This window comes from Fonsecaea monophora (genome assembly GCF_001642475.1).
Source record: "Fonsecaea monophora strain CBS 269.37 chromosome Unknown Scaff198, whole genome shotgun sequence".
Classification (NCBI taxonomy): Eukaryota; Fungi; Ascomycota; class Eurotiomycetes; order Chaetothyriales; family Herpotrichiellaceae; genus Fonsecaea; species Fonsecaea monophora.
The window spans coordinates 40-25,792 of NW_019174129.1; the positions used below are offsets into that span (position 1 = coordinate 40).

Sequence of the window (25,753 nt, forward strand, 5' to 3'; positions counted from 1 at the left end):
TTGTTATAGAGGTGGTAAGGGTGAAAACATCTGGTGGGGTGGGGGTGGACGGATATTTTTGCTAGGGTGCTGTATGTGAGTGATCAGCCTCGTGTGGGATGCCCAGCCTCGGGCGGGGTAGTCTACTGCGTCAAGTGCGCAGGCCGTGATACTCTGGACCACGAACTCTACATTGACATCTTCTGCAACAGTCATGTTTGGCTTGGTTGTCTTCAACCTGGCTCCGCGTGAAATACGCCAATTTCGTCACTCCATTGCAGCGCCGCTCTCCCACCGCAGAAAGTTCAACTCTGTCTGTCAACCTTTCCACCATCCGCATTCGCAGTCGCAGTCGCAGAGATTCCATCCAACACGGCCAGCCTTTCCTCAAAGAAAAGTGAAAGACCTCGCCTGTCCTACTACGATCGAGGCACCTTTAATGGTCTTGCTCCACGCGCATACAGAACCAAGAGTCGACAGTGCAGTGGTGCCGAACAGGGTGATCGATTGTCAATATCGCCGTCGGTCAATCACCTACAAGAGCAGGGCAAGAGGGCGCAAGTAAGAGTTCACAATATTCACACTACACTACTCTAGGGGCTCCCGAGTCAAGGTTACTTCACCTTCAGCCTGATTACTGCTCGGCTGAACGGGGGAGATCTGTGGCGGGTTGAACCCTGAGGAACCAGCGCCGAGCTTAACGGTCACGTGTGGCGGAGGAATAATATTCCGTACGCAAGGGATGGATGGCGTACTCAGAAGAGGGAGGCAAGGGAGAGAGGTGAGACAACGGGTACCCCTTACAGTTGAGCGTACGATATAAAGAGATAGAGTGAGAGGGGGCGTTGTTCCTCCTTTGTTTCCCTCCTTAGATTTGTCCTCCTTATTACTAGGTTGGCTATTCACCGATGCTTCTAATACAGCTAGGCTTCCTTACAGAAAGAGAGCGGCGCGAGCCCCATCTCGCAACTGTTCGTACGGCAATTGTACCAGCAGTAGTATGTGGGCTGGGAACAGATATCTGGTTACCTCGAGCATGACCTGGTTGTTGCAGTGTTACCTCCAGCGCACGACCTTGCTGTGGCGCAAGAATCACAAGTGACCGAGCCATGATACGCATCTCGAGGACCATACGCTGGTGGACAAGACTTGATTGCGGCGTAACAGTACATAGGAGTAGTTACCAAAGGCAATAGCTAACACTCCAATAGTCTCGGCTTTTCAGGCGCCCCATGTTGCTGACATTCCAATCAACGCCTCAGGCAGAAATCCTCCACTCTTCACACCGCCTTCTCCTTGTCGTCCTACGCGTCTGCTCTGACGCACACGCCCGGCTTACCTCGCCGAGCGCCATGCCGTAAAAATGTTGTAGATATAGATGCGAGCTCAAGTTGTAGTCGAGTGCTGAGTTCCGACCGAAAGTTCCCGCCACGAAGCGGTCGAAGAAGGAGGGTGTTTTGTCGGCTCAGAGTCAACCCCTAGGACTGGGGCGTTGGGCACCTTACTCCTGGCAAATTTCTTCCTGGTTCCACGCCGCAGGGCTCCTACCGCGTTGTTATTCGTTGCTGCTACCTGGTTGATCAGCTGTCTCGCCACCGGCGCCTTCATGTGGCCAATCGCGCTTCAGCACGTGTCGCATACGCAGGCTGCTGCCTGTCGAGACTTGCATGTAGCAAAGACGTAATTGGTTCCAAGACTCGGAAGGATTAGTGAGGCTGATTCACAGGCTGATTCACAGGGAGCCTATTGGCCGCTCAGAGCGCCCGAGTGGCACGTACAACGGCCCACGCCTGTCGCTGCCTGTTAGGCCTCCAAGCAGGGCAAATTAGCCAAGGATTGGGCGCACCCGAACGGGGCGGATAAGTAGCTGTGCGCCCTCGCACAGTCCTCGACTCCTTGAAGAGGCTTCGAGTCTCCGTATATAAAGGCGATAGCCACCTAGCCTTGATTTATTCCTCCTATCGACCTATCTATCAGCCTCTGCAGGCTTCTCTTACACTGTCATCCACTTGTCGGACAAATCCCCTGAAACGCGAACGTCTCTCAGATCCAAGCTCACAATGCCTGAAGCCATAACCGTCACGACCCTCACGTATGGCAAGAAGGCCATGATGGGCACCATGGGCATTGTTCTGAACGGCGACAAGGTCCTGCTGATCCAGAATATCAAAACAGACGGTCCTTACGGTACGTTGCAAAGAATCCCAACACCTCCCAAAACGAACCACACATGGTCGCGGTCGGACCCGTTTGAGCTAACTGGCCAATTCACAGAGACTTGGGCCTTCCCGGGCGGTGGCGTGGACGAGGACGAAACCCCAGAGAAGGCGGTTGTGCGCCATATCCAAGAGGAGGTCGGCCTGAAGGTGGCCATCAAGCACATCGGAGACGAGACGGTGTGGGGCGAGACCGATGACTATTTGGAGGACGACCAGTGGCGGCGCTTCTTCTTTGTCCTGGAACAAGTCGATCCGGAGCAGGAACCCAAGGTTCGTCGTGAATGATTTCCCCTTGCACAGAGAACGGAAATACTGACCCAAACGGTCGTCGCCAGATCATGAAACCGCACAAGCACATTGGCTTGATGTGGATGGACTGGGATGAGCTGTGGGACACGATTGACTCCGAATTGGCCGACGACTGGGAAGAGACGGAGAGGATGCGCTTCTTCCCGTCCATGTGGAACATGTTCCATAAATATCCGAAGCGCTGGGATCCGGCTTCCTTGGAGAAGCGCCTGAGCTAGTAGTGGCTTTGGACTGTCTCTCAATACACACACCATCAACACACAGTTGCCTCCGCGCACACCCACACCCCGAAGGTTCATCTCGTAAATTCCACCCCCTTTGCACCTGGCCATGCATTATTCAGAAGGCTTATGTAAGTGTGGGCGCAGCGCTGCCCTAACCCTATCGGCAAGGTTGGCCGAATAATTTCCACCTTGGCACACAACAAATCCGCAGCCACACTAGATAGATTTCCTCACCTAATTAATTAAATTATTCCGCCAACAAAAGTCGCTCCCACGTCCGCCACCACCGTATGAGGAGGTTGCGAACATCACTACTTCGGCCCTCCTTCAGCCCTTTACCCCCTGGCCGCTGTCCTCCATACGACGAATGCCTAGTCACAGAGCGACCCAGCCAGACAACGCTGTACAATGCTGGTTCAACGCCAGGCCAGACACACAAAGGATCCCTGCAGCTCAACAAGAGGAACAAGGTTCGCTGCCCGACGATGTCGTGTATCGTGAGAGCTCCAGACCAAGACTTGGAAGTAGGACCATGGCGGGTCGTGTAAAAAGGAGCGAGCCCTAGTCCGTGCTCGATGTACACCTCGATGCACCAAAAACCACTCAACCTCCAAGGGGTAGTGATACCGCTCTATGCTACAAAAGCACCGAGGTGGAAAACAGGCTCGCGATTGATGGTCTGTGTTGCTGTGCTCAAAGCCTAGGACGAAATTCCGTGTCACAACCTCAGGCTCGAGCTGTGGGAAAGGTACCTAAGTCAACCTGCCAAGTGGCAGAAAAATCATGCCCAAGGCAGAAACGTGGACGCGTCTTATTCGCTCAAGGCACCAAGTAGGTCCACAATTTGTGGGTCGCGGACCCAAGGCTTTCCGACCCCCGATGGTTTCCTATTCGCTCGTCGTGATGGCGTTGTCCCTGTGTTGAAACGCACCCTAGCTCGAAAGGAGCCAATACGCACGTGCCACGGGTGCTCCGCCCTGTGACTGCAGCTCTAGCGTATATCCAAGTAGCATCCGTTTCCCAACCTACCCTTGCTTGAAAGGCGACCAGTGGGGTCTGTGGAACGGCACACAGTGCTTAGTGCTTATGCCACGCGACACTTGGGGCTAACTCTTCAGGCATGAAGACCCGCACTGCAGGCTCCGGGGCCAAAATGATTGGGATTCTGGTTGCTGCTTTCAAGACACCCACCTTTTGTGTTTAATTTATCAACCTTGCCAGCCACATGTGGCCGCCGCACAAGGCAACCGTCAACACCAAGGGTGCAGCAGGTAAACAATGCCCTACCTAGTCATAGTACACATCCTATGGAAATGTTACACAAGCTCAAGTGCCTGGCCCTGTCGTATTTACAGACGTGCATCTCCGCCCAAGTCGGCGAGGAACACTTTTCATTCCTCCCTTCCAGCCTACCTCTTACTCTTACAGTATACCCTTCATTTTGTTTTCAAATTTTTTTTTTTTTTTGACACCGCACTGGGCCGAAGGACCATGCCTTCTAAAAGAAAGCGTCCAGCAAAGGCCGCAGCTGTCGTACCCAAGACCCCCCCGACCGAATCCATCGTCCCCTCGGCAGCTGATACAGCTGATCCCTCCACTGCCGATCTTTCCAATGCCTTGGCCAACTTCATGAAATCGGGATCAAACATTGCCGCGACTTGCGGCGGCTCCATTCCTCTGTCTGATTTCGCCGCTTTGGTCTCACGCGTGGAAGGAAAGCCTTCGAGCCAGGCCGATGACACAGAAAAAGGGCCGAAGAAAAAGGGCAAGAGGGGGAGCATGTCGACCCCGACGACCACAAGGACCACAAGAATGGACCCCAGCCCCATCGTAATCGACTGGGAAGACCACGGCGGCTGGTCGAACAGGGTGATGTTCCCGATCCCGCCGGACAGCGAGATAGACAGCACGATGACAATCGAGGGCTTTTTGGAGCACTGTGAGCCCATCGTGCTTGGAAAGCCAGGCGATGATGGGTACGGCGAAGGTGCGGATGACGCCTGGACCCTGAACGCTCTCCGCGTTACGACCAACCTATGTCCGTACTCGATGGGAATCGTGGATCGGGCCGAGCATCTTTTGCTGCCCAATGCCCGCCACATGGGGCCCAATGGCATCAAGAACGGAGGCTTTGTCAGGGCCGAGCTACACCAGATCAACGTGAGTAAGGTGGTAAATGAACGTTTGAGGGTCGCGGCTAACTATACGCGTTCTGGGTAGGTGTACGTCGGACACCCGGGCTCCTCCAAGATCCGATTCGAGATTCCCGGCGCCGAGAACCAGTTCGGGTCGCTGGTTCTATTCCTGCCGAGCGAGTATGAGGGCGGTCAGCTCACCGTGAACCACGCCGGTTCTTCCACAAAGTACGACTGTGTTGGGGCAAGAAAATCTCAGGCCCTGCACTGGGCAGCCTTTCTCAGCGACTGCGAACACGAGATCTCCGAGGTCACCGGCGGCTACTGCGTGATCGTGACTTACAACCTGTACCACGATCGACGAATTCCATTCATTCCCGGCGGTGAAAAAGACCCTCTTCAAGGACTGGGCCTCAAGCCGGCGCCGATGGACTTTACAAGCCTTGCGCCATACAACATTCTACAAGACCTTCTCAGAGACCCGAAGTGGATGCCAGACGGTAAGTCAAGAACCCTATGCCTGGGATATATATACCCCTAGCAGCCCTCCTGGGTACAAAAAGGCGCTCCGGCAAGGAAGGCACGCTAGCTGCCCCCCGGGCGACGATGTTGGCTGATTGTTTTGCGTGCAGGCGGGATGCTGGGCATCCACTGCGCTCATGCATACCCAATTGGGGTCTCGAACCTCGCGGACAGCGGCAAGGCTCAAAACCAGCTCATCAGCGACTGGCCCGCCGGTTTTGCCATGGCTTCTCTCAGGGGCACCGACGCGTCAATGCACGCCGTCCTCGGTAAACTGGGTCTGCATGCGGAGGTGGGTCTGAAAGGACCGGCCGAGGGTCTCAGTCCCGATATCGAGTGGGTCAACGGACCGATAGTCAAGCACTGGGCCCCCCCCAAAGGCGTCGTAAGTACTTGCCTGCATCTCTCCCACAGGAGCGACCTACGTTCGTTCAGGTTGTGAGATGAGAAGGGCCCCCGAATGCTGATGGATTCTGCAGGAAGACTTGGCCAAGTTACCTAGCCTTGCGGAGAACTCTATGTGTATCTTCGTCACCATCCCCCCGGCCTCCGAGCGCGACACCAAAGCCCCGGCCGTCAAACCCAAACCAAAGTTGGCGATAAAGAAACCGAAGTTGAGAGCAAAAGATTAGAGGAAGCTCGACGACAACGGTGTGTCTCGCGGCAATCTTGGTGGAATGGAACCAAAAGTCACCATTGGCGGTGACACGAATTTCTTGCGGAAGAGCAGTCTGACGGAAAATTGGCGATGGGTTTCATTTTCTCTTTTCTTTTGTTTTTGGCTGGACGATGCGTCTGTCTTGGAGGGTCCAGAGAAGAAAACCACGGAACATTCTTTGACTAAGCTGTTCATTCAACCTCTTCCTTGATCTGTGTAACCTCTGGTTTGATGTATCTCATCTTTTTTCTCTTGCGCCTCTTGATCGGCTGTTCTTTGGGTTGTTCCTCCCGCTTGCACTTGCACTTGCGATCGCTCTTTTGCGGCTCATCTTCTGCTGGCCCAAAGTAGTTATGCACACGTTCCTCGTAGCTCTTGACATGTTCGAGCCGAGTAGAGCCTCTATTATGTAGATCGCAATCCCTATACAAAAGAGAAGGTCAAGTCGCGGTCGGCTACTTTTCCGGCAGACTATGAGGAGGATCTCTCTCAAAAGGTTACAGAAGCTTGTCCTGCCAATACGCACGGAGCAATAGAAGACTGAACGGTTGCTGCAGCAGATCGCTGAATAATTGCAGTCGAGGCAGAATGAAGGGTATCAAGCAAGGGAGCGCACGTGCTGTTGGGTCAGAGTTGTACGGTCACGTGACGGGGCAGATGGTTCCTGCTGGCGGTGGTTGTCGCGGGCCACCAATGCAAAGGTCGCCCACCTGCTTTGCATGTGAGGCAGCAGGACACATCCGATCCACCTGGTCTAGTCTGAAGCCGTGGCATGATCAGGGGTTGATCCATTTCAACTCGGCGCGAAGGCCTGCGCTTGGACCGTACAGATAGGGAGTGGAACGCTCTCGGAGTTTTCTTCCCTCGGGACCGATGAAGGTTTGACTGCCTCCAATGAGCTGTTGGAACGGTGGTCCTGAGAATAAGGATTTGATGGAGAAGTATAGCACCAAGAGGGTGGTAATCTCTGCATACCATCCTCAGGCTAACGGGTTGGTTGAGGTGGGACATGGAGCGGCCGCGGATGCCCTGGCTAGAACCAGCAAACATCCAGCTTGAAAAGACTGGGTGGTGCCTTCATGCTGTGCTTTGGGCGGATCGAACGACAGTCATGGCCAGCACTGGCTTCACACCATATGAACTGGAGGTAATGAGAGCGCGAGCAATCGAAAGAAGAAATGAAGATCTTGAAGAGGCGCGGGCTCATCGGAGGCGGACGAGAGAGACAGGGAAAGAGTATTTCGATAAGAGACACCGGCTGCGTAAAGAACCGTTGGAGCCTCCATGAACGATACTATTGTTCCTGTCTTTCAATCTATTGCACTCGGCCCTTCAACTGCGCCTACTCTTCAAATGCGGCATCCGTTGAGTTCAAACATTCACCAAAGTCCTGCTCAGTTCTTCATGCAGATGAAAGGTTCAGATGAAGCAGCTGCTTGGTTTCACACGGCCCGGGCAATGATACGGACTCTGACTACTGTACAAGAAGAGTTTTCCCTTGAGATTGAAGATTGTCTTGAAGCGAATCCCAACGCATGAAAAGCCATACAAGAAAAGTTCAATGAGTTCGACTACGCGGTGTTCACGTGTAGGCGCAGAACCGATATCAAAAAGTCAGAAAGAAGTTCTTGCAAGGAGTAAAGAAGATTCGAACTTAAAACGTCCAAACCTTCCTTGCCGATGACAATCAGGGTCGTCCTTTGGTCCTTGGACTACCCTGGAATACTGGGAAGGCTTTGTCATTCCGTACTTGGGAAACACAACATCGACGATGGATTCTCTGTAGAATGCCCGGATGTCTGCGACCCTTCGAGACGTGTCTCCTCTGAAGATGCTACGGAGAATCAGTCTTTCGGTGATGATGCGACTGTCAAAGAGAGCCGGAACATATCATACCCATCCTGCACCATTGCCTCAAGATGTTGAACGCAGTCATCAAGATTCTCGTCCATGGGCTGACAAAATCAGTCTGCCAAATGACTCTTTGATTGCTATAGCTTCCAGCACCTATCGTCTTGTACAACGTAACAAGATCTGGTGGCTAAATGGTGCAGAGCCTCCCAATGGATACAACCTCATAGCGAGTGAAGGTTCGCCTGATCGGCCAGTTGCAAAAATTGGCTGGGCTGAGCAGAGGGTGATTGAAAGCAAGTAGCCTAAAGTTCAAGACACTAGACCCAAGTCCTCAAGCTCTGACAACTCTGGAATTCCAGGACGAGGAAGTGGTCCTGGAAGGGAGCCTGTACAGTCACGTGATGGTGTAAAGGATTCGAAGTCAACTTAATTATCACGGCCTGCGCCCCTGACACAGTAGGCTACCCCACGCGAGGCTGGATACCCCACACGAGGCTGACTACGCACATATCCCTCACGCCGATGTAGTCACTCTAATTAGACCATTTCGTCTCAGAAATCACTTCATAGTTACACTCCCAATAGCGATCTCTCCTGTTCGAGGCTGCGCGGCGTTAATGCCAAACCAGAAGCTGATGACCCGAAGGAAGATGCTTTCTACGGCCCTAACGCCAGGCGAGGGCGTGCCTGGGAAGCGGCAAGGATTCGCCGGAACGGCTCGGACGGCATCTCGGACGGCGCCGACCTCGAGCACCCTGAGAAAACTTACGGCGTGCTATTCGAGCCCACCTGGCTAAGGGTGTACCACCTCCATCTCTGGTAGGTTCCCCTGAGTCCCGTAAACCTCGTCTCCGTCTTCGAGTGGAACCACGTAGCGACCTGATAGGGTTCGCTAGTCTAAGCGTAGGTTCCGTTCCCACCGTCACCGCCAAGCATTAACCCGATCCTATCCCCCGTCGGACCTCCGTAGCTGCCCCTTTTGGGCCGTGCGCATCCCACTCACGCCACCGTCGTGCAGAATATCTGCACTACCTCCTTGCAATTCTCGTCGTGCAATAGGTCGGTCAAGAACCCGGCGTCTTTTCGGGCGCTAGGCATAATCTTACCCCGAGCATCGCGCATTCCATTATACAAGCCGGCGTAATGGTGTCGCTTCATCGGCCGATCTCTGCGAGCAAGCTATACTTCTCCCCAATCATTCTGAGCCGTCGAGAGGCCTTTTCCCCTGAGTCGGTCCAGACCTCGGAGCTTGGTGCGCTCGCCAGCACTCGTCGCACCCTCGCTTATCCAGACGTCCTCTTACCTGCGACCACGTCGCTGCTCTCCACTGTCTCGCCTAGGCCGTCGTGACTCATAGGGTGCAGAGGCGTTGCGACCCGTTCCACTCGAGCGTCTAGCGACCCATGCTCTTCCGGAGTCCCGCGGGGAGAGGACCTTTCTATGAGGGGTGGGCTCGCGCGCGAAAGAACATAAATTGCTAGAAGAACAACCTCGTATTTTACACGAGAAGTCTTTTGGCTCGCACAACAAGTTCTCTTCTCATCGGTCCAACATCAAGATCTGAGCAGCAACTCCAATGTTGAATTTTCTCCCGTCCTTCATGGCAGAAAGGCAACCGAGCCCAATGGCGCTACTTGCAGCACCCGCCCCTCCCGCCGATACAAGCTCCTTGTTCCTGAACGGCCTATGCCAACCACGAGGATTGCATCACCAGGGACAGAGACCGGCTCCGGGCGCCTATGATCGAAGGTACATGGGCTACGGGGATCCTGATGCCCGTGAAGGTGTTCATGCCATCTACAACAACACGCCGCCGGCTTCCTCTGGTACTGGAGGCCATGTTCCTGCGTACCAGTGCTTGCCAGACTCGGCTCTCCAAGGAGGATTCGTGGTTCAGAAGGAACCGGGCACGATGCTACAGGAGCTGAGTAGCCCGGCAACTGCTCAGAACGGCATGACTTTGGATGATCAATACGGGGTTGGTTCACATCCCCGGCTTTGCTGACCCTTGCGCTAACCACATTTGGACACTCGCAGCTCGAGGTCCCGAGAGAGCCGTCTAGCCTCACCTGGGAGGCAGGTGACCCATGCCAGGACGGAACATCTTTGATGCGAGCTTCAGTCATGGGCCCTGTTCAAAACAACCCCACGCTCCCAGAATCTGCCACAGAGCAAGACCGGACCAGAACCAAAGGAGGACAGGTGGCGCTGGTACCCAAGGAGTCCCCACATTGCTTCTTGTCGTCGTACATAAACGGCCGATGGAGCCTCATCAACTTCACCTTCAAGGCGACCATAACCAAAAACTTCAGGTACGACGAAGCGGAGAAATGCTACTTCGCCTACCGCAAAAACTTCATGAGCGTCGATTGCTCGGTTCTCTTCCCGTCCTACGGAGGTGACGAACTTGTGCTCTGGACATGCCCTGAAACGGGGGCTCTTCACAAAGTCCTCGTGTTCGGCGTAGGCGTGTCTGCCACGTCCGACAGGGACGGCAGGCCGATCGTGCTGAACGAGTATACCTCCAAGCGAGAAAAGGGTCCCGTCGTCGAGGTCAAGCGCCTCAAACCTCAAGCCCAGCCAGGGTCCACGAAAAAACAGTGCGGGTTCGAACGCCTGCGATTCGAGCGATGTACCGCGAACAACGGCACGCAGCGGGGCGCACAGGAGAAGTTCCTGGTGCGCGCCAGCCTGTACGTCAAACTGGACCAAGGGAACGGCCAAGAGTCAGACTGGAAGTGTATCCGCTACAACGAGTCGCCCGGTGTGATTCTGCGTGGTTGCGCTCCCTGCCATTCCACAACCAAAAAGTCCTCTTCTTCTCGAGCAGATCAGGCCACGTCTCCCGCGCTGACGTACTCGAGCTCTCTGAGCGCTTCCGATGTCGGGTCGCCTTTCACGCTGGCCTACTCTTCCTCGGTTGGCCCCATGCGGAACCTCCTCACGCGACACGGACAGCAAGCGCGCACCCATCGCTTCGACCCTCTTTTGAGGCCTTCTGTCGCTGCGGAGCCTGCCGCTCGGGCACCTTGTTGGTGGTAGACCTGCGTGGATCTCGTGAGACTGACGGTCGCGGGGGACAGTCACTTTGCTGTCATCTATTCTATGTACCTCCTTGTCAGTTCCACGATGTATGTTCTCCACTCAATATCTTGAGGAAACAACTGATACTACCCCGTTGTCCCTCCGAATTTGACTGAACAATGCACTTCGGCTAGGACTAGTGAGAGAGGAGGGCCCATGGATGGGGCCTCAGGATTCAGGCTGGGCCGACCCGACCGACATACGTTTAATGATGCTCCCGAGTCACTACTAGTAGCCCAACTGGTCACTGGTGGACTAAAACTACCAGTAGCTCACGGCCGCTGATAGTAATATAAGTTGAAACCCCCCTCAACGCCCGCAACTGCGCGCGTGCACCTTTATGTTCCGTCATCATTCCTCTGCCGTAGGGCCGCAAATGTACGTAGTAGTTTCATCGCGAAATGTCGATCAGCATCTTCTTGGGAGAGAATTCAGAGCCGGCATTTGATGACAGATACGCCCTGGTCACACTCGCGATGTCAGCTCGGCCGTTACTAACGACTGAGTCGCACACCTCGAAGACGTTGGTCGCATCTTGGGTCCGGGCCGTGGTCTAGTGCACCTCGAAATTACGCCCTGGATGACGGCTTTGAAGGACAAAGACGACCAGGAAGATGACGAGGCTACAAGCCAGGTGAGTACGTCACGCGAAACAGCGCCTTGAAATCGCTCCTCACCCTCTCCGGATACCCAAGATGGTGACTTGGGCGAAGTCTCTGAGAGCACCTCGCATCCGACCGCAGGATCACCTCTGCCCGCCTCGCAGGTCTCAACGGAAAGCCCATCACCTCGATGTCGCCGGTGGACGTGTTGGGACCTTTGTCCTTCTTGCCGCACGTCCATGGACGCCAACCCCGCGTACCCGCTCAATGGCATGACCTTTCCACACGTCTGAGAACCGAAACCAGCACTATTTCGGCTCTCTTTCGGTTCTCATCCCTTTTTTGCCCGTCAACGACTGCGCCACAAATTGAGTATTGCAGCAGGTGGTCCTTGGCACCAATCAGCCTCACGGGTCATCTCAGCGGTAAGTGCCACAGCCTTCCTCTGGCTTTGACGCCTCGCCTGAATGATAGCCCTTGTCACGGCGCAACCTAGAACAGGAGAAATCGCTGTCAAGGGTGCAATTGCAACATGAATTCTAAGACGAAAGAGTCTAACTAATAAATGCGCGAGGAACGCGATAGAAGAGTTTGTAGGTCTTCAGCCTCGTGCGGGGTACTCAGCCTCATGAGGGGAAACCTGCACAGGCACCTCAGGCCGTGACAGCCCTACTGTAAGCCCCATGAAATCCAGTGCTGCTTCTGCCTACGGGCGGACCGCGGCCGGAAAAGTAATTCCGAGAGAAAGCGGTACGAAGTCATGAGACAACTACGGTACGGTGGAAGCAGAAGAGACAGGCTCGAGAGAGTGCATCGTTTGCGAAGATTTGGTGCATCTCATGTTCCCTGGGAGGCTGGCGATGGTCACTGTCGACGTTGAGAACTCACTTCCCACCAACCAACCAATCAGATGTCAGTGCCGCATTCCCCCTCATGAATCTCCCTCACGTCAGACTGAATCTCACGTGTGCCTCTTTCCAAGTAAAGTTCGCCTTGGCGCACCATACTCCGTGAGTGTAAGGAAAATGCTGCACATCCACCTCATGCTGGAAAAGCTCCGGCTCCTCCTTCTCGTCATTGGAGTCGCTGCTCTGCTCGGGATACTTGGGGGAGTAGCTGCGAAGCTCCAAAGACCTGTGATGTTGGTCCATAAACTCGGGAGATCTGTCTTCGCGGTTGGTAGTCGCGGAGGATCCGTCATGGTCGTCCCCGGGCTCGGAAGATTCTACATTTATACCATCGCCGCAGCCTGCTGCTAGTCGTTTCAGCTATCCCACTCTCTCCTTTTTGCTTTTCCATGCATGATTATTCAGTTTCTGTGTATTCTTCTGCGCTTGGCGAGATCGCGGATCTTGTTCCAGTCCACGTCGTCTATAACATGGCTGCTCTGGTGAGAAGGCACCCTGTCCGTGCTACGGCTGGTCCCCGCATTACGTCTGATGGGGTCCGCGTGTTGGCCTACAGTCATTTTCTTTGCAGGCGTCGCTGTATGTGGGTCCTACCAGTCATACGGATACAGGCAGAGAAGCAGTACAGTAGTCTTGCGAATTCCGGTGGATCCCTACAAGTCCAGGGTTGGACACCCATACCCCTGTATCGGACGCGTGCGTGCTGCGGTCATCCAAAGAAGAAGAGCACAGATAAAACAGACGGAATTAAGTTGAAAAACAGACACATTTTTAGAATAGAGAGACTTGTCTGCAAAATGGGGACGAGGACGTTGGTCACGAGCGACGTCGCTAAAGTGCATGTTGTATGAGATACCGCGTCTTGGCTGACTTTTCCTAGTAACTTCTCGTGGTGCCTGGACATGTGCAACTGCAATTAGCGGACGAGGAGCGCAAGCCCGACAAAGGTCTTGTCTGGGGGATGCAATGGTTTTTCTGAGCCGTTTGATGAGGCCATTTTCACTTTGTTCGCATCCGACTCTGCTCGTCCTACACGGTAGGCAGGCTCGGGAGAACGCGTTTGGTTGGGATGGGCTTTGAGAAGGGTTCGTCTGGACCGTCTGCTGGGGCAATCAGAAAAATCAGCTTTGTTGTCAAAAGGTATTCTTGAGCTCGGCCGTACACGAATCTTGCAATTTAGACTCCGGATTCATTTTCGCGGTCGGCGGCGTTTGAATAGAAGAAGTACTTGTGCCGAGGCTCCTTGACTACATCTCGCGCAATCACAACCTGGATACCGCGGCAAGGTTTGTCTGGGCATGTCGCCAACTGCCTGGTCGAGGACGTGGAGGGAAGTTTTATTGACTTTATCTTTAAATCGCACTTGGCTATGGGCCAGTGAAACCGGGTGAGCTGGATCTGCGAATGCTTCTTATCCAGGGCACACTAGGGACAGAGAGTGTCGATGAAATTTGACAGGGGCATCACCACCCCTTTTGGGGCGCCTGTTGTCCCGGCGTGTACGCCGTGTTCGTCATCGTGCCCATGCCCCCGCGGCCACAGTGGCAAGATGTGAGGCAAGGATCCGCGCCTCTTCCTGAGATTCCCTGCCATATGAAAGACATTGGACACTCGAAACTCGACACACGAGTCGACGCCCAGATTCGATGCGCAATGGGAACAATGACCGCCTTCGCGAGGTGAAGGTGATGGGCTCGAGTCTCTAAAAGAGTGGCTGGAGGCCTTCTTTCCTACTCCACCCCCGTGTCAAGACTCCTCCGTCGTACTGCATTGGTTTCTGCCAAGGGTTATCTGTGCAATATGCAGGGTGTGTTCTGCGGCCTTGCTGGTTTGGTCGTCTGCTGCGCCATTGTCTTTGGAAGGGGGGAGGCGGGAGTTGAGGTAGGGGGACTTGGAATCGACGAGCTCCGAGACACCCTTGTTACATTCCCTCATGTGATTATCCTTTGAGCATTGCGACATGGTGCTTTCCCGACCACGAACAGCGGCAGGGTGACTGGCCAGTGCATGCGCGATGTACCCGCGTCTGTTTCTATTCGGAAGATTGTCCGCATCATTTCCAGAAAATGCTGTTGGCTGCCTGGATCGGAAAGAATGACGCCTCTAGCCTTAAAAGTAGCTTCCCCGATAGGATCATCGGTGGAACCCTACCTGCCACGTCCACTAATCAAGGGATGTCCTCAGTCAAGGGTCTTATCGATTGCGTTATGTCCTGGGACTACGCTCGGGTGAAGCCGTCGCGTCTCTGATTGGGTGAGTAGTGAGCCAGGAAGCCGTCTTGGCATGCATACCGTGCAGGAGGGGTAAGAAATGCCTCACCAGTCATTCAGGACAGTGGTTGACTCGCGAGGAGCACTCCCATCTCGCGTGTTTCTTCTCGCCATGCGACGCGAAATGCATATGTCGTGTCCAGGTGGCAGCTTGAAACGAAGCAGTGAAGGGTTGCCGGACTGGGCTGGGTCGGGGTTGGTCGGGATGCCCGGAGAGGCTAAGTAAGAGTGGTTGAATAGTATGGGGACGGTCGAGATGAATGGACAATGGCCAAGTCTTGCCCACCTGATTGGGTCATGTGTCTCGGCGTGCAATGGTGACTGCGGCCGCAAAATGGGGCAGGCTTTCCCCTTTCGGCTTAGTTCGTCATTTCCACAAATTGCGCCACTACCCCGCATCCTGCAGGGCAGGTGGGCCATTATGCGGAGCCCCGCATCGACGACACTGCCCTAGCCCTGGTCTGGAAGGTGAGCCGAGTAATTTCCACTGCGGCACATGGCAAATCCGTAGGTGCGCCAGATAGATTTCCTTGCCCAATCATTCAAGTTATTCAACTTACACTGGACTGGGGTGCCTGTTCACATCTTCGCTATCGTCCTGTAGCGGCAGGGATCAGCCCTGCTCATGAGCTGCCAAACCCCGCAGGCCAATTTGCTCTTCCTATCTCAAGAATGGTCAAAAGAACGGTGAGTGTGATGTGCTGCCATTCGTAGCACTTGGTTTTGCATCAGTGGTGATTCGAGGGACAGGACACCTTAGTCCCCTGCAGTGATTGCACTTATTTGGCCGCGCTTTGCGACACTTTTGCACGGCTGGAGTGGTCTACTTTCCGGGTTGCGATCGTCGAGACTACCGGAAATGAAAGGCAGAGACTAGGGCTGCTGACAGCACCAAGGATGGAATGTGACAGGAATACGCGTCCAACACCGTTACCTCCTGTCCAATCAATTCCCAACGAGTTCGTCGTATCAGCTGTCTGGGACGAGGGACAACGCTAACCTGAATCTGGTCTGTACGCGACGCTTCCTACCGTCAGCGGATCACCGTAAACAATGAAAATCGTGACCGGGTACTTCGCGTAATTTGCCTGTTGCTCGGCCAACGTGAACCCAATACACAGGCAGAGAGATAACACCGTCCGGGCCTTGACTCCAACCCCCTTTTTTTTCTATAAATGATTCACCTCACCGACCACGAGGACACCGTCATGTACCATCTCAACGCCGCCCGAAGGCCCTTTTTATTGTTTGTTTGTTTCTCTCTACTCTGGAGCTCGTCAACTAGAGTAAATAGCACCGCTTTTGTCCTCCACATTGTAGAGCCCTCAGTGGCTGCGCTGCTCCATTTCTGTTCAGACATTCCATAGATACTGTTTACATCGCTCGTCACGCTTTCGTCGCGGGCGAATACTTATAGGGATATCTGTATCTCGAAAATTTCTACATCTTTCGGAACCGCCAGTAACCTAGCCCTTCCCCCAACTTGCAACCCCGTTGTTGACCCGCCATTCTTCGCCTATAGTGGATCAGAGAGTCTCGTCGCCACACTCGTTGCTCGAATCCTGCGACACCAGGTCGAACTCCAGGCATGGCTGGACGAGAAGCGCAGCGACTGCGAGACGCTGAGACGGCGCTTGGGAGACATCTGGCGCGTCTCGCCGCATTCGTCCATCTGGACCAACTACCTCAGGAACTTGAGTTGTTATTCGAGCCTGCCAGCCGGTATTCGCTGAAGCTCGATACCGCACCCACAGAGTGCTGCATCACAACCAATGCGCTGCCGGCGCCGGCGCCCGCTGACGATATGGAAGTGATCGAAAGCCAGCACAGCCTGCTGAATGCTAGTTTCATGGCGGTGCACTTTGGACCCAAGCTGACGAAGGCAGTGGAGGGACTGGTGGCGTACACGGCCCACGCATACGCTTTAACGGGCCAGGTGTACGCCAGCGCCTTCAGCCGGGCGCGCGATTGGTCCGACCCAACGCAAAACCTGTTCCAACAGGTGTGCTGAGCCTTGATTTGCATGAGCTCCTGTTCCCGCGACTACGTCAAGTTCGCCAACGTCGAGGGAATTGGGTGGACAGAAATAGTGGGAGGGTGCATGAGCAACGCCGCCAGCTTCAAGTACGGCATCCTAGGAGGAAGGCGTGTCGACCAGTCCCCCGAGCTGGTGTCGGCCTTCCTGAGCGACTTCCACGACGACGAAAGGTCCCTCCGGGAGCACTCCGTCCACATCCTTCCTGGTACTGGATGGGGCCATTCCTCGTGTGGCTCACACGCGACTTGCTGTCCTGGTCGAGCTTCGAGGCCGCCATCCGCGCCGCCGTGGCAAAGGGCCGCGCCGAGGGCAAGCGCAATTTCCAGGTGCTCGTGCTCTCCATCCGACATCTTGTGTACGGCGACATGACGCCCGAAGCAGTGGTGCACTCGAAGCGTTATGCCATGTGGACCCAACCCGCCGACGACCGGGCCTCGTACCTCAAGAACGAAGACCCGCGGCTCCAAGAGCTTGAGGACGTGATCAATCATGGTGGAGCCGACGACGGCGAGTGGGTCGCCCCCAATAGGGTGCATGGCTTCAGCCCTCGCGCGGATTTTCCGTGCCAACGTCTTCCCGGATGAGGAAGATAACCCGTCAATGGAATCCCCCCATTCTGCCCCGAGGTGTCCTGGCTTCCATTTGAGTGAGTGAACCAGCCATCATTAATTCGCTTTCCACTCCTGGAACCAAGAACCACATCCGGTGTCTCAGTCCGCTAACATGACTTTCCACAGGCCGCTTGCGACGCATGTTCTCGACCAGCCCCTCTGCATCGTCGACCAGGGCAAGGGAGAGCCGGACCTCATGCAGTTTACGGGTTGAGACGAGATAGAGTTCCACGCCTTATATCCTCAGCTGAAGCGTAGAAAGGGCGGTGAGGTACGCTGCATTTTGCTCGTGCTAGCGAGTAGCAGCTCCTGCACGCTGCAAGACAAGCATGCTGTCCACCCCGGTGCTGTGGAAGTCCTGACCCAAGCCACAGCGCGTGAAGAACCTCGCGAATCCAGCAGATGCCGAGGAATTGGACACTCTCCCCAATCGAGACCTGAGTTGTTTCAAAACAAAGCATTTCTGTTGTCGCTACCACGATGACGACACCCTCTGGCGGCAGCCTTTCGAGGACAAAGGAACCAACTGGTTCTTGTTCGAACAGGTGCTCAAATCGCCGCTCGGGCAACGTATCATCTCACACCCGTGCAGCCTCGCCGCGCTGTGGGCGATTGTCTTCCTCGTCCCCATGGGCATAGGGGGCTGCGAAAGTTCGCGGTCCAGACACGTAAGGGGCTTCAACGGCGCGGGTCGTGCCGTGCTCCCGCGGCAGCGACTTGGTACCTACCTCCTGATGGGCCCCCGCCGTCTGCGGGTGCGTGTGGCGCGCCCCTCTGTCTACTTCGTCCCTCGGTTCTGGCCTGCGAGCGAGAACACGACAGAGGGGTGGCGGCAGGCCGTGGCCGAGGCGAAGAAGCAGACCGAGCTGGAGTACTGTCGTGAAGCGTTTGGGCTTTGAATCCACAAGGAGAACACTTAAGTCTTGTGTTTCTTTTTTATCTTCACCTCCACCCTCCCCCCCCTTTTTGTTCTCCGTTACAGCGACAAGAACAACCTCGCCGTCTTCGTCGTGATCGGCACCAAGTTCCGGCTCCTGCACGTGACCGAGCATTCGAAGCTACCGACAATGAAGAAGGGGCCGCGGGATCCTTTCACGTTCAACCTGGAGCGTGATAAAAACGCGGCTGGTGGGGACACGGAGCCGCCGTGGCAGCACTGCAAACGCATGGAGCCCTAACTGAAGAAGACGCGGGCCTAGAAAGACTCACATCAGCACGCAGGCAAGGAAGGACTGGCGCTCCGTCAAGGCCGCGCTTGGGTGGGCCGGGAAGCTGGCGGACGCGCGCGGCGAACAGGAGACGGAAAGTATGGCGAAACTGGACATGTATTGCATCTGGTCCAAGGGGTAGGAGCATTCTGTAGCTACCCCTTTCTCTTTCTCGATATCTGGATTAGCGTGGAGTACGGTAATGTGACAGGATTCCAAACGCCTCCCCGAGAGCGCTTTGTAATGAGTCTAATCGATAGGTACACAGATATTGTACGGTATGTTAGATAGATAATACATTTACCCACGTTCAACCCAGTAGCATCGTCTCAGCGGATCGTGGCGATGCGATGCAATGGGTAGTCTGATAGCCACGGCGGTTTCGATCCTGCCCTCTTTCCCACTTCTGCCTTGATATCTCGACGGGTCGGCAGCGCTCCCAGGCTGTGCCGACCTGGCCGCGTATCACTACCCTGTCCCGTGCCCGCCGGAAGCTCCCCGTTCAGCGCTCCAAAACTGTGTCGCCGCCGCTCCTGCTCCAGCAGCTTTCTGGACAGTCCTGCCGTCTCATTGATGGCCCGCTTCGATGGATCTCCACGCACATGTCTGATTGCGTTTTTAGTTATGCGGCCCACGCTGCCGATGCTCCTCCTTCCCGTGCTTACCGGCCCTGGGTTTTCGGGGGCAGCGTCCGTGGGTGTGCGGAAAGGCGGTTCGAACGTTGTATCCAACGAGTGCGGTCCCACCGGCGACAGTGGTGGAGAAAAGTCGTGGTTGAGTTCCTCGATGGGGAGGAGCGTGCCGCTGGCACTGCTGGGAGGGAGCGTGTCGATCGAAGGCGAGACGCTCGCTCTGCTATCTGTTTCAGATCTCTCGATTTTTGGCTGTCTGACGAGCGGCATGCTGTGGTGTGCTTGTTGTGCTCTCACTTTCTCTGGCAGCTCCCTCTTTTTCACACGGCCCCCGATCGGACCCCCCTTTAACACTGTTGATTGCTGCTGCTTCCTCCTACTCGTCGTCGTATTCGTTTTGGTCATTGTCGTCGTCGACATCGTCAATGTCTTTCGGGTCGGGGACAGCGTCAGGAGCGTAAAGGACTTTTGCGTCGAGGCTATAGACTGTTTGAACTGGTCAGAGGACATGCTAGAAGCGAGCGTGCTGCCATTGCCGGGAGGGGTTGTGTCTTTCGAGGCTATAGAATCGTCCAAGTGGTCGGAGGACATGCTGGAAGCAAGCGTGCTCGCACTGCTGGCAGGGATTTTCTCGTCGTCCGTGAGGCAGCTAGGCGAGGAGGATGGGGTGTTGTAACAGAACGAGTCATCCAAGACAGCGGGAGCGGGGCTTGCCGCAGTGGCAGACGACTCCTCGACCGTCTCTTTCAACATTCTCTGCACGCCTGAGATGCGCTGGTCTGTTGCTTTTGCTTTTTCTCTCCCTGTTGGCCGTGACTTCTTCCCCACGTGGCTGGTGCTGCTGGCGGTGAGTGCTCGCAAATTGTCATTTGGGCGGCTCCGTTGAATGTCTCGTGTCAGCGGTCGCCTCGTGGACCCCGTCAGCTGGGCTGGGACTGATCGGCTCGTGGGGACCCTCTGGGGTGTCGAGAGTGGAGGTAGAGAGGACGAGTTGACGACTGATTTGGGGGCAATATACGAGATCTCCGCGGACGGGAAGTCCTTGGATGTGCTGTAGGCATTCTGGGCCTCATGGACCTGTTGCGATATCTCTGGGTCTGTGTTTTCCCGCTCGGCGTTGTACGCACTGGAGACTGTGAGAGAGAGCGCGAAGCCCGTTAGAAACTCAGAACGACATCAATCGAGGCATGCAGACCTGCGGCAGGGCGGCTACAAAGATAACGTACCTGATCGGACTTTGTTTGTCACTTCTTCGAGCATTGACTGGGAGCAGTGGTAAAGTATGTTCCAGAGCTCATGGCTCGTCGGAAATTTCCAGTCCGGAGCCGGTCCTCCATTGATAAAGGAAGAGGGAAAGGATTTCCGTGTGATGTCGGTCAATATCTGTGACAAGTATGGGTATGCCGCTATCGTGGCGAAGTAGTAAGCTTCCGGTGCGGTGGAAGACATCTTGGGCTTGTGGCCAACGTGGATTAAAATCCACATGACGTCTATTACAGCTGAGGCAGCGAGGCTGTAGTCGTGTCTCTTGTTGTTCGGGGTCGTATACGATGCTGCTCTGATGTGTCTGGACTGTTTAGGTGATGGATCTGACGAGAGGATGAAGAACGGTGAGGTCAAAAGCAGATGGGACTTTTACCCCATGTATCTTCATGGCCATGGGTGAACTGAGTCTTGTGCGGCGGTTGATGTAACCACTAATTGTGCGGTGCACGCGGCCGGCGCGAAATTGCGCGTCTCCTATTGGCTCCAGCATCAAACGCATTTGAGGAACTTCCCCTTGACGCTGCTTTATGCTCCGAGCGGGCGGCGCCCAACGGCTCATCCGACTGGTCTAAAACTAGAAGCCTCCAAGCCCTTGTTTGAGAACGGTTCTCTCTCATCCAATGAATCACCAATTCCGACGCACTGGTGATCCCGGCTGCCGTCATTTCATTTCGTGGCGCTGCACTACCCGTCGCGATCTCACTGAAGGATCCGGCAGACAGGGTTCTCGAGGTTCTCAACTTGACAGTCTCGGTTTCATTCAAAGCCGCTGCGCGATTTACTGAGATTTTCATCCGCCTTTGGCTTGCTGCGACGACAAATGCCTGCAACTGAATCCTATTGCACAATTGACTGAGAGTTTAACCAACTTTGCTTCTTGCGACGACCGATACCCATGACCTCATAATACCTGTGTGCGAAGCCTTGAAGCCCCGCCTTCGATGCGCAATCTCATGCATCTGGCTCAAGTTGTGCCTACGCTGCACTGCGTGCAGCTGACTGCCACGGTAAAATCTCGGGCTTAAAGCGGCCGGTCGGTCCAAAGTTGAACCGTTTGGGGGTGAATTCAAGGGTCGAAATCCGTTTGCAGCCGCCAACGCCAGTCCCACAAGAAAAGCTTCCGTGTTCGGAGGCGCTTTGTAGATGATGATGTCGCCGGCTTTTCCCTCCCTGCATGTTATTTCTACCCCTCGCGCGAAGAGAAAGTTATAAATCTTTCCCCTTGCCCTTCGAATTTGCCACAGGCACAAGCGAACCCGCAAGAGCATCGTCGGTCCACACCCAGGCTCTCCCCCAGCGGTTCATGAACTTCGTCGGACTTGTCGGAAATCGCGATCTGCGGACGGGACACGAGCAAGTCGGCGCGGGAAAGAAGGAGACAGCACCACACATCGTCATCGCTGAGCACCGCCCGCGGCAGGAAGATGTCGCACTGGCTCGAGAAGTCAAGGTTCGGTACTATCGAGGGGTTTCCTCGGTGTAGGTGGACCGAGACAAAGTACGCCGTCGTCAGTACGAAGAGCGATGTCCTGTCATCGCTCCCATGCGGCTCCTCCGGCATGAATATGGACGGCCGTGCTTGTGGCGGTCGTCAATGAAGGCATCCATATATTTCTGTAGTCTAACTACAAGTTGCAGAAGAGAACGTTTGCCTTGCCATAAAAATCTTCGGTCAGCCAAATCTGTCAGTCACGGAAGCAGGAGGAAGAGAAGGAGGAAGGCGTGCCAGGGTGGAGGGCGGCTATTGGTGAGTTTTGCTCCTCTTTATCTATAAGCACAGAGCTCTCAGAGTGTCCCTCAGAACCGACGACCCACTCCAGAAATAAATGCCTGCAGGAGAGCGAGAGTGTGACTCATACACATGAGTTCCGAGCCATGCACCCGCATTACACCCGATCAGAAATCTCGGTGAAGTCGGAAATGAGTGCGTGGCGCTTTGGCAAGCTTTCGGGAGAGGAACACCTACATGACCGGAGTCTTTTGCTGGAAAGGAGCGAGGCAACCATCTTTCTTGGACTCCCGCAACCAACGTTACCATCTGCCCAACGAGAAACACCAACTGCGAGGTTCACTTGGTGGATCGGGCTCCATATAGTTCCTCCAAGAAACGTTTGAGAAATTCCATGTCAGACCTGTCCACCACAGGTTCTTCATGACGGAAAACTGTCATAAGCGCCGCAGAGCGCAGCCAACAAGAGTCGGAATGCGCATGCATGCAAGACAGCAGGACAGAAAGGAGCGATGTGCTGTGTGATTCTGCTTTCCGCTGACACCATCGAAGACAATTTGATGTGCAGTTTGGAGGGTCCCCCCAGGGCCGAGACCCGAAAGTCCTCGATCAATACTCCTGTGAACACTACCCCAAGCTGCCCACAGCCAGTAGTGGCGTCGGTGCTGTGCAAACAAGACGCCTACAGGAGAAGAAAGAGAGGAGGTGAAGGGGAGGCCGAATGAAATTGGCGCAGCCCGCCTATCGGCATAGGTTCTTCCCAGGCCCCAGTCCAGGAACTCCTGATGCAAACAAACCGGCACCTCAACGTATGCGTGGAGCATACCGAGCGTGAGGTCTCGAAAAACATGGATAGTTGGAGGCGCGTGTGCCAGCTGCCGGCGCCGCCCTATCCCCAATCTGGTCTGGAAGGCCATTTATGTCGAGCCCTGTGATACCGTAAGGGTTCGTGGCGTGGCGCCATGATGACGCTGTGGCATGAACATGTGGAGATTGCCCTCAGGGTTCTTGTGGTTGGTGTGTGCTGGAGTGTCCGTTCTTAGGAGACGTTAGTCTATGGGGAAGGGAAAGATCTCGGCCTGGCCATATGCACTGTGGCATTTGAAAAGTGAGAGTGGTATTGCCAACATTGTGTGCGACGAGGAGAGGATTGGCCAAAACGTTTGTGTGTGTGTGTGTGTGTGAGATTGGCACTAGTTTATCTCTTGGCACGTTGATCACGTGCCATTTGAGATTTTGTTCACACAACAGAACCTCAACCATTTCAGATAGTCCTTCGTACTGCAATTCCAATCAACTGTTGAGGCTATTCGCATTGATTAGACCTGCGATCGTGATATATGAAGAACGAACTGAAATTCCAAAAGACCAAGGCGGGATCCTCAGCCAGGCTGCGTAGATAAATACCAACCGCGTCTAGGGTGTCACGGGTCCAACCAGCCCCAAGGATTTGATTTTATGTGCAAGGCGACCGCGCACCCTCCCAGCTTCACCAAGAATTTGCACCCGTAGATTACCAGCATCTGTGAGCTTCCCACCATCATGGCGTTCCGCGTTTTCACGATTCATTGGCTTAAGAGAGTACCTTGTATGTAAAACGAATGTCTGTTCCTACTGTTTCGCTACACTATGTGAGAAGAGACTGTTGCTGTAACCCTCTCGGGAAGGTTAGCCGAATAATTTCCACCGCCGCACACAACAAATCCAACTCCGCAGGCGATCAAGTTATTCCACTTAAAGAGACAGCAAGGCTCTGGAGAAAGCCTCATCGAAACATCCCCGTCCTACCATCCCACCCGTTATCCTCTTCGCCATGTCTGTCACGTTGCACACTGGAATTCCAGACCTCCGATTCCTTTGCCATACAGCGGTATTCCTGTCATCCGCACCTGGACCGTGTTAACGAGGTCCCCGAAGGAATGATCATCAACGAACATACCATGGCGTGTTGGTGGAGATGCCCTTCTTTTCCACGCGTCGGCCACGCTCCACGCGCTGGTTCCTCAATTTTGACTTCGACTCGATGGGCGATCAATCCGTTCTAAGCGCCAGGCCACAACCATCACGACAAGGAAGAGCAGGAGATTGATCGCGGCTATTCCGGCAATGATCGACATGAAGATGATGACGGCCTCTTGAAAGCTGACGAACTTGTCAAAGTTGCGGGAGTGGTCGGCGTGTCCCGCTTGGCGCAGCACGTCCGCCCAGTTACGCGGGCGCACGTAGACCCAGTATATGGCGGAGGGGATGAGATCCACAACCGCAATGAAACCGAGACCTATGTAATTCATAGGTGTGGGCGGGTATGCTTTTCTCGTCTTGTTCCAGTCCTGAAAGCTGGTGATGCTCCCTCCAGTGTTGAACGCGACGCGGAAAGCGGCGATGGTAAGAATGGCCACGGTCCAATTCCAGTCAGAGCTATGACCAGAGAGTTTGTCGAAGTCGCGGAGCCAATCAACTGCGGAGACGATGACGAAGATTTCGAAGTTGGCGATGGCGACAATGAACAAGAACATGATAAAGCGGACAGCCCAGTATATCCATCGGACGACGTCCTCCGAACGAATACACATTGCGGAAAGTGGGAGAAAAGACGAAATAGCTCGAGCGTCGGAGGCGATTGCAGACGTTGTTGGCAGAGGGCCAAATAAGTATGAGTCTTGTCGAGGAAAGAGAGGGAAACAAAACACCAGCGCTGTAGTTGAATGAGCTGCGCTATTTATGCGTCGTCTTGCCGGGCAAAAATATGTTGATGTCAAATCTGCCTCGCCAGCGCCCAGCATACTCTGTGTAACTCGAAGTGTTCGTCTAGCAAATAGAAGCCCGCCACGACGCACCACCCCATCCCCGAATGCCGGTCACAGGGGGACTCGTTGGCTCGGTGAGACAGCTATCTTGGGCGATGCAAGTGGGTGGCCGGGGTGGACGGGCAGCAACGCAACAGCCGTCGTTCCTCGGCCACCGCCTCACGCGTTTTCTGCATGTTTCATTCGTCCATGAATCTTGCACCTCTGATTCTTGTTTTGCTCACCGCCAAAGGGACCGTCCAATAAGGCGTAGTGGCCGCCTACGGATTGCCTTGCCATCTAGAAGTGACTCACACTTTGTAGAAATAGAGGAAGGCGTTTGGGAAGCGGGCCGGCTCGTGGATGACTTCATTCAAGTGGTCTCAACTCTCGAAATCACTCATCATCAGCTTCTTACTCGGGTTTCACGATTCGTTCTGTGATTTGGCTGACTCCCAGCTTTCCACTATTCTATCAATTTATCACAGTACTGGACAAGTCTCGGAGGATATGGCAAGGCAATGGCCCCCAAAGGGACGACGACAACCTCACCGACTTGACAAATTCAGGCTCGGGCATAGCGTTGCATTCGGCGTCGAGTAAGCCCTACGCCTAGCAGGAACTGCGCAAGACCCTCGCCGGGATCCACGTGGTGATTATATCCTCCAGAGATCGTGGTTGGAGGGGCTGGAGGGGCTGGAGGGGCTGGAGGGCTGGAG

The 25,753-nt window shown here is 54.7% G+C and overlaps 6 protein-coding genes across 6 annotated transcripts; 4 read left to right on the forward strand and 2 right to left on the reverse strand.

The window, feature by feature from the left end:
• Positions 1-2,039: 2,039 nt before the first annotated feature.
• Positions 2,040-2,725, forward strand: AYO21_11930 (hypothetical protein; the record flags this gene model as incomplete). The annotated part of the gene is made up of 3 exons (XM_022661803.1): positions 2,040-2,166; positions 2,254-2,468; positions 2,534-2,725. The coding sequence occupies 3 exons, from the start codon at positions 2,040-2,042 to the stop codon at positions 2,723-2,725; spliced, it is 534 nt and encodes a 177-aa protein (XP_022505882.1).
• Positions 2,726-4,222: 1,497 nt separating this feature from the next.
• Positions 4,223-6,020, forward strand: AYO21_11931 (hypothetical protein; the record flags this gene model as incomplete). The annotated part of the gene is made up of 4 exons (XM_022661804.1): positions 4,223-4,891; positions 4,952-5,366; positions 5,499-5,773; positions 5,868-6,020. The coding sequence occupies 4 exons, from the start codon at positions 4,223-4,225 to the stop codon at positions 6,018-6,020; spliced, it is 1,512 nt and encodes a 503-aa protein (XP_022505883.1).
• Positions 6,021-9,524: 3,504 nt separating this feature from the next.
• Positions 9,525-10,942, forward strand: AYO21_11932 (hypothetical protein; the record flags this gene model as incomplete). Its single annotated transcript, XM_022661805.1, has 2 exons — positions 9,525-9,878; positions 9,938-10,942. 2 exons carry the CDS (start codon positions 9,525-9,527, stop codon positions 10,940-10,942), a joined length of 1,359 nt encoding a protein of 452 aa, XP_022505884.1.
• A 5,410-nt stretch (positions 10,943-16,352) lies between these two features.
• Positions 16,353-18,591, forward strand: AYO21_11933 (hypothetical protein; the record flags this gene model as incomplete). Its single annotated transcript, XM_022661806.1, has 5 exons — positions 16,353-16,766; positions 16,818-16,972; positions 17,065-17,332; positions 17,788-18,299; positions 18,396-18,591. 5 exons carry the CDS (start codon positions 16,353-16,355, stop codon positions 18,589-18,591), a joined length of 1,545 nt encoding a protein of 514 aa, XP_022505885.1.
• Positions 18,592-18,950: 359 nt separating this feature from the next.
• On the reverse strand, positions 18,951-20,702 carry AYO21_11934 (hypothetical protein; the record flags this gene model as incomplete). Its single annotated transcript, XM_022661807.1, has 2 exons — positions 18,951-20,386; positions 20,480-20,702. 2 exons carry the CDS (start codon positions 20,700-20,702, stop codon positions 18,951-18,953), a joined length of 1,659 nt encoding a protein of 552 aa, XP_022505886.1.
• A 3,549-nt stretch (positions 20,703-24,251) lies between these two features.
• Positions 24,252-24,821, reverse strand: AYO21_11935 (hypothetical protein; the record flags this gene model as incomplete). The annotated part of the gene is made up of 1 exon (XM_022661808.1): positions 24,252-24,821. The coding sequence occupies one exon, from the start codon at positions 24,819-24,821 to the stop codon at positions 24,252-24,254; it is 570 nt and encodes a 189-aa protein (XP_022505887.1).
• Positions 24,822-25,753: the final 932 nt, after the last annotated feature.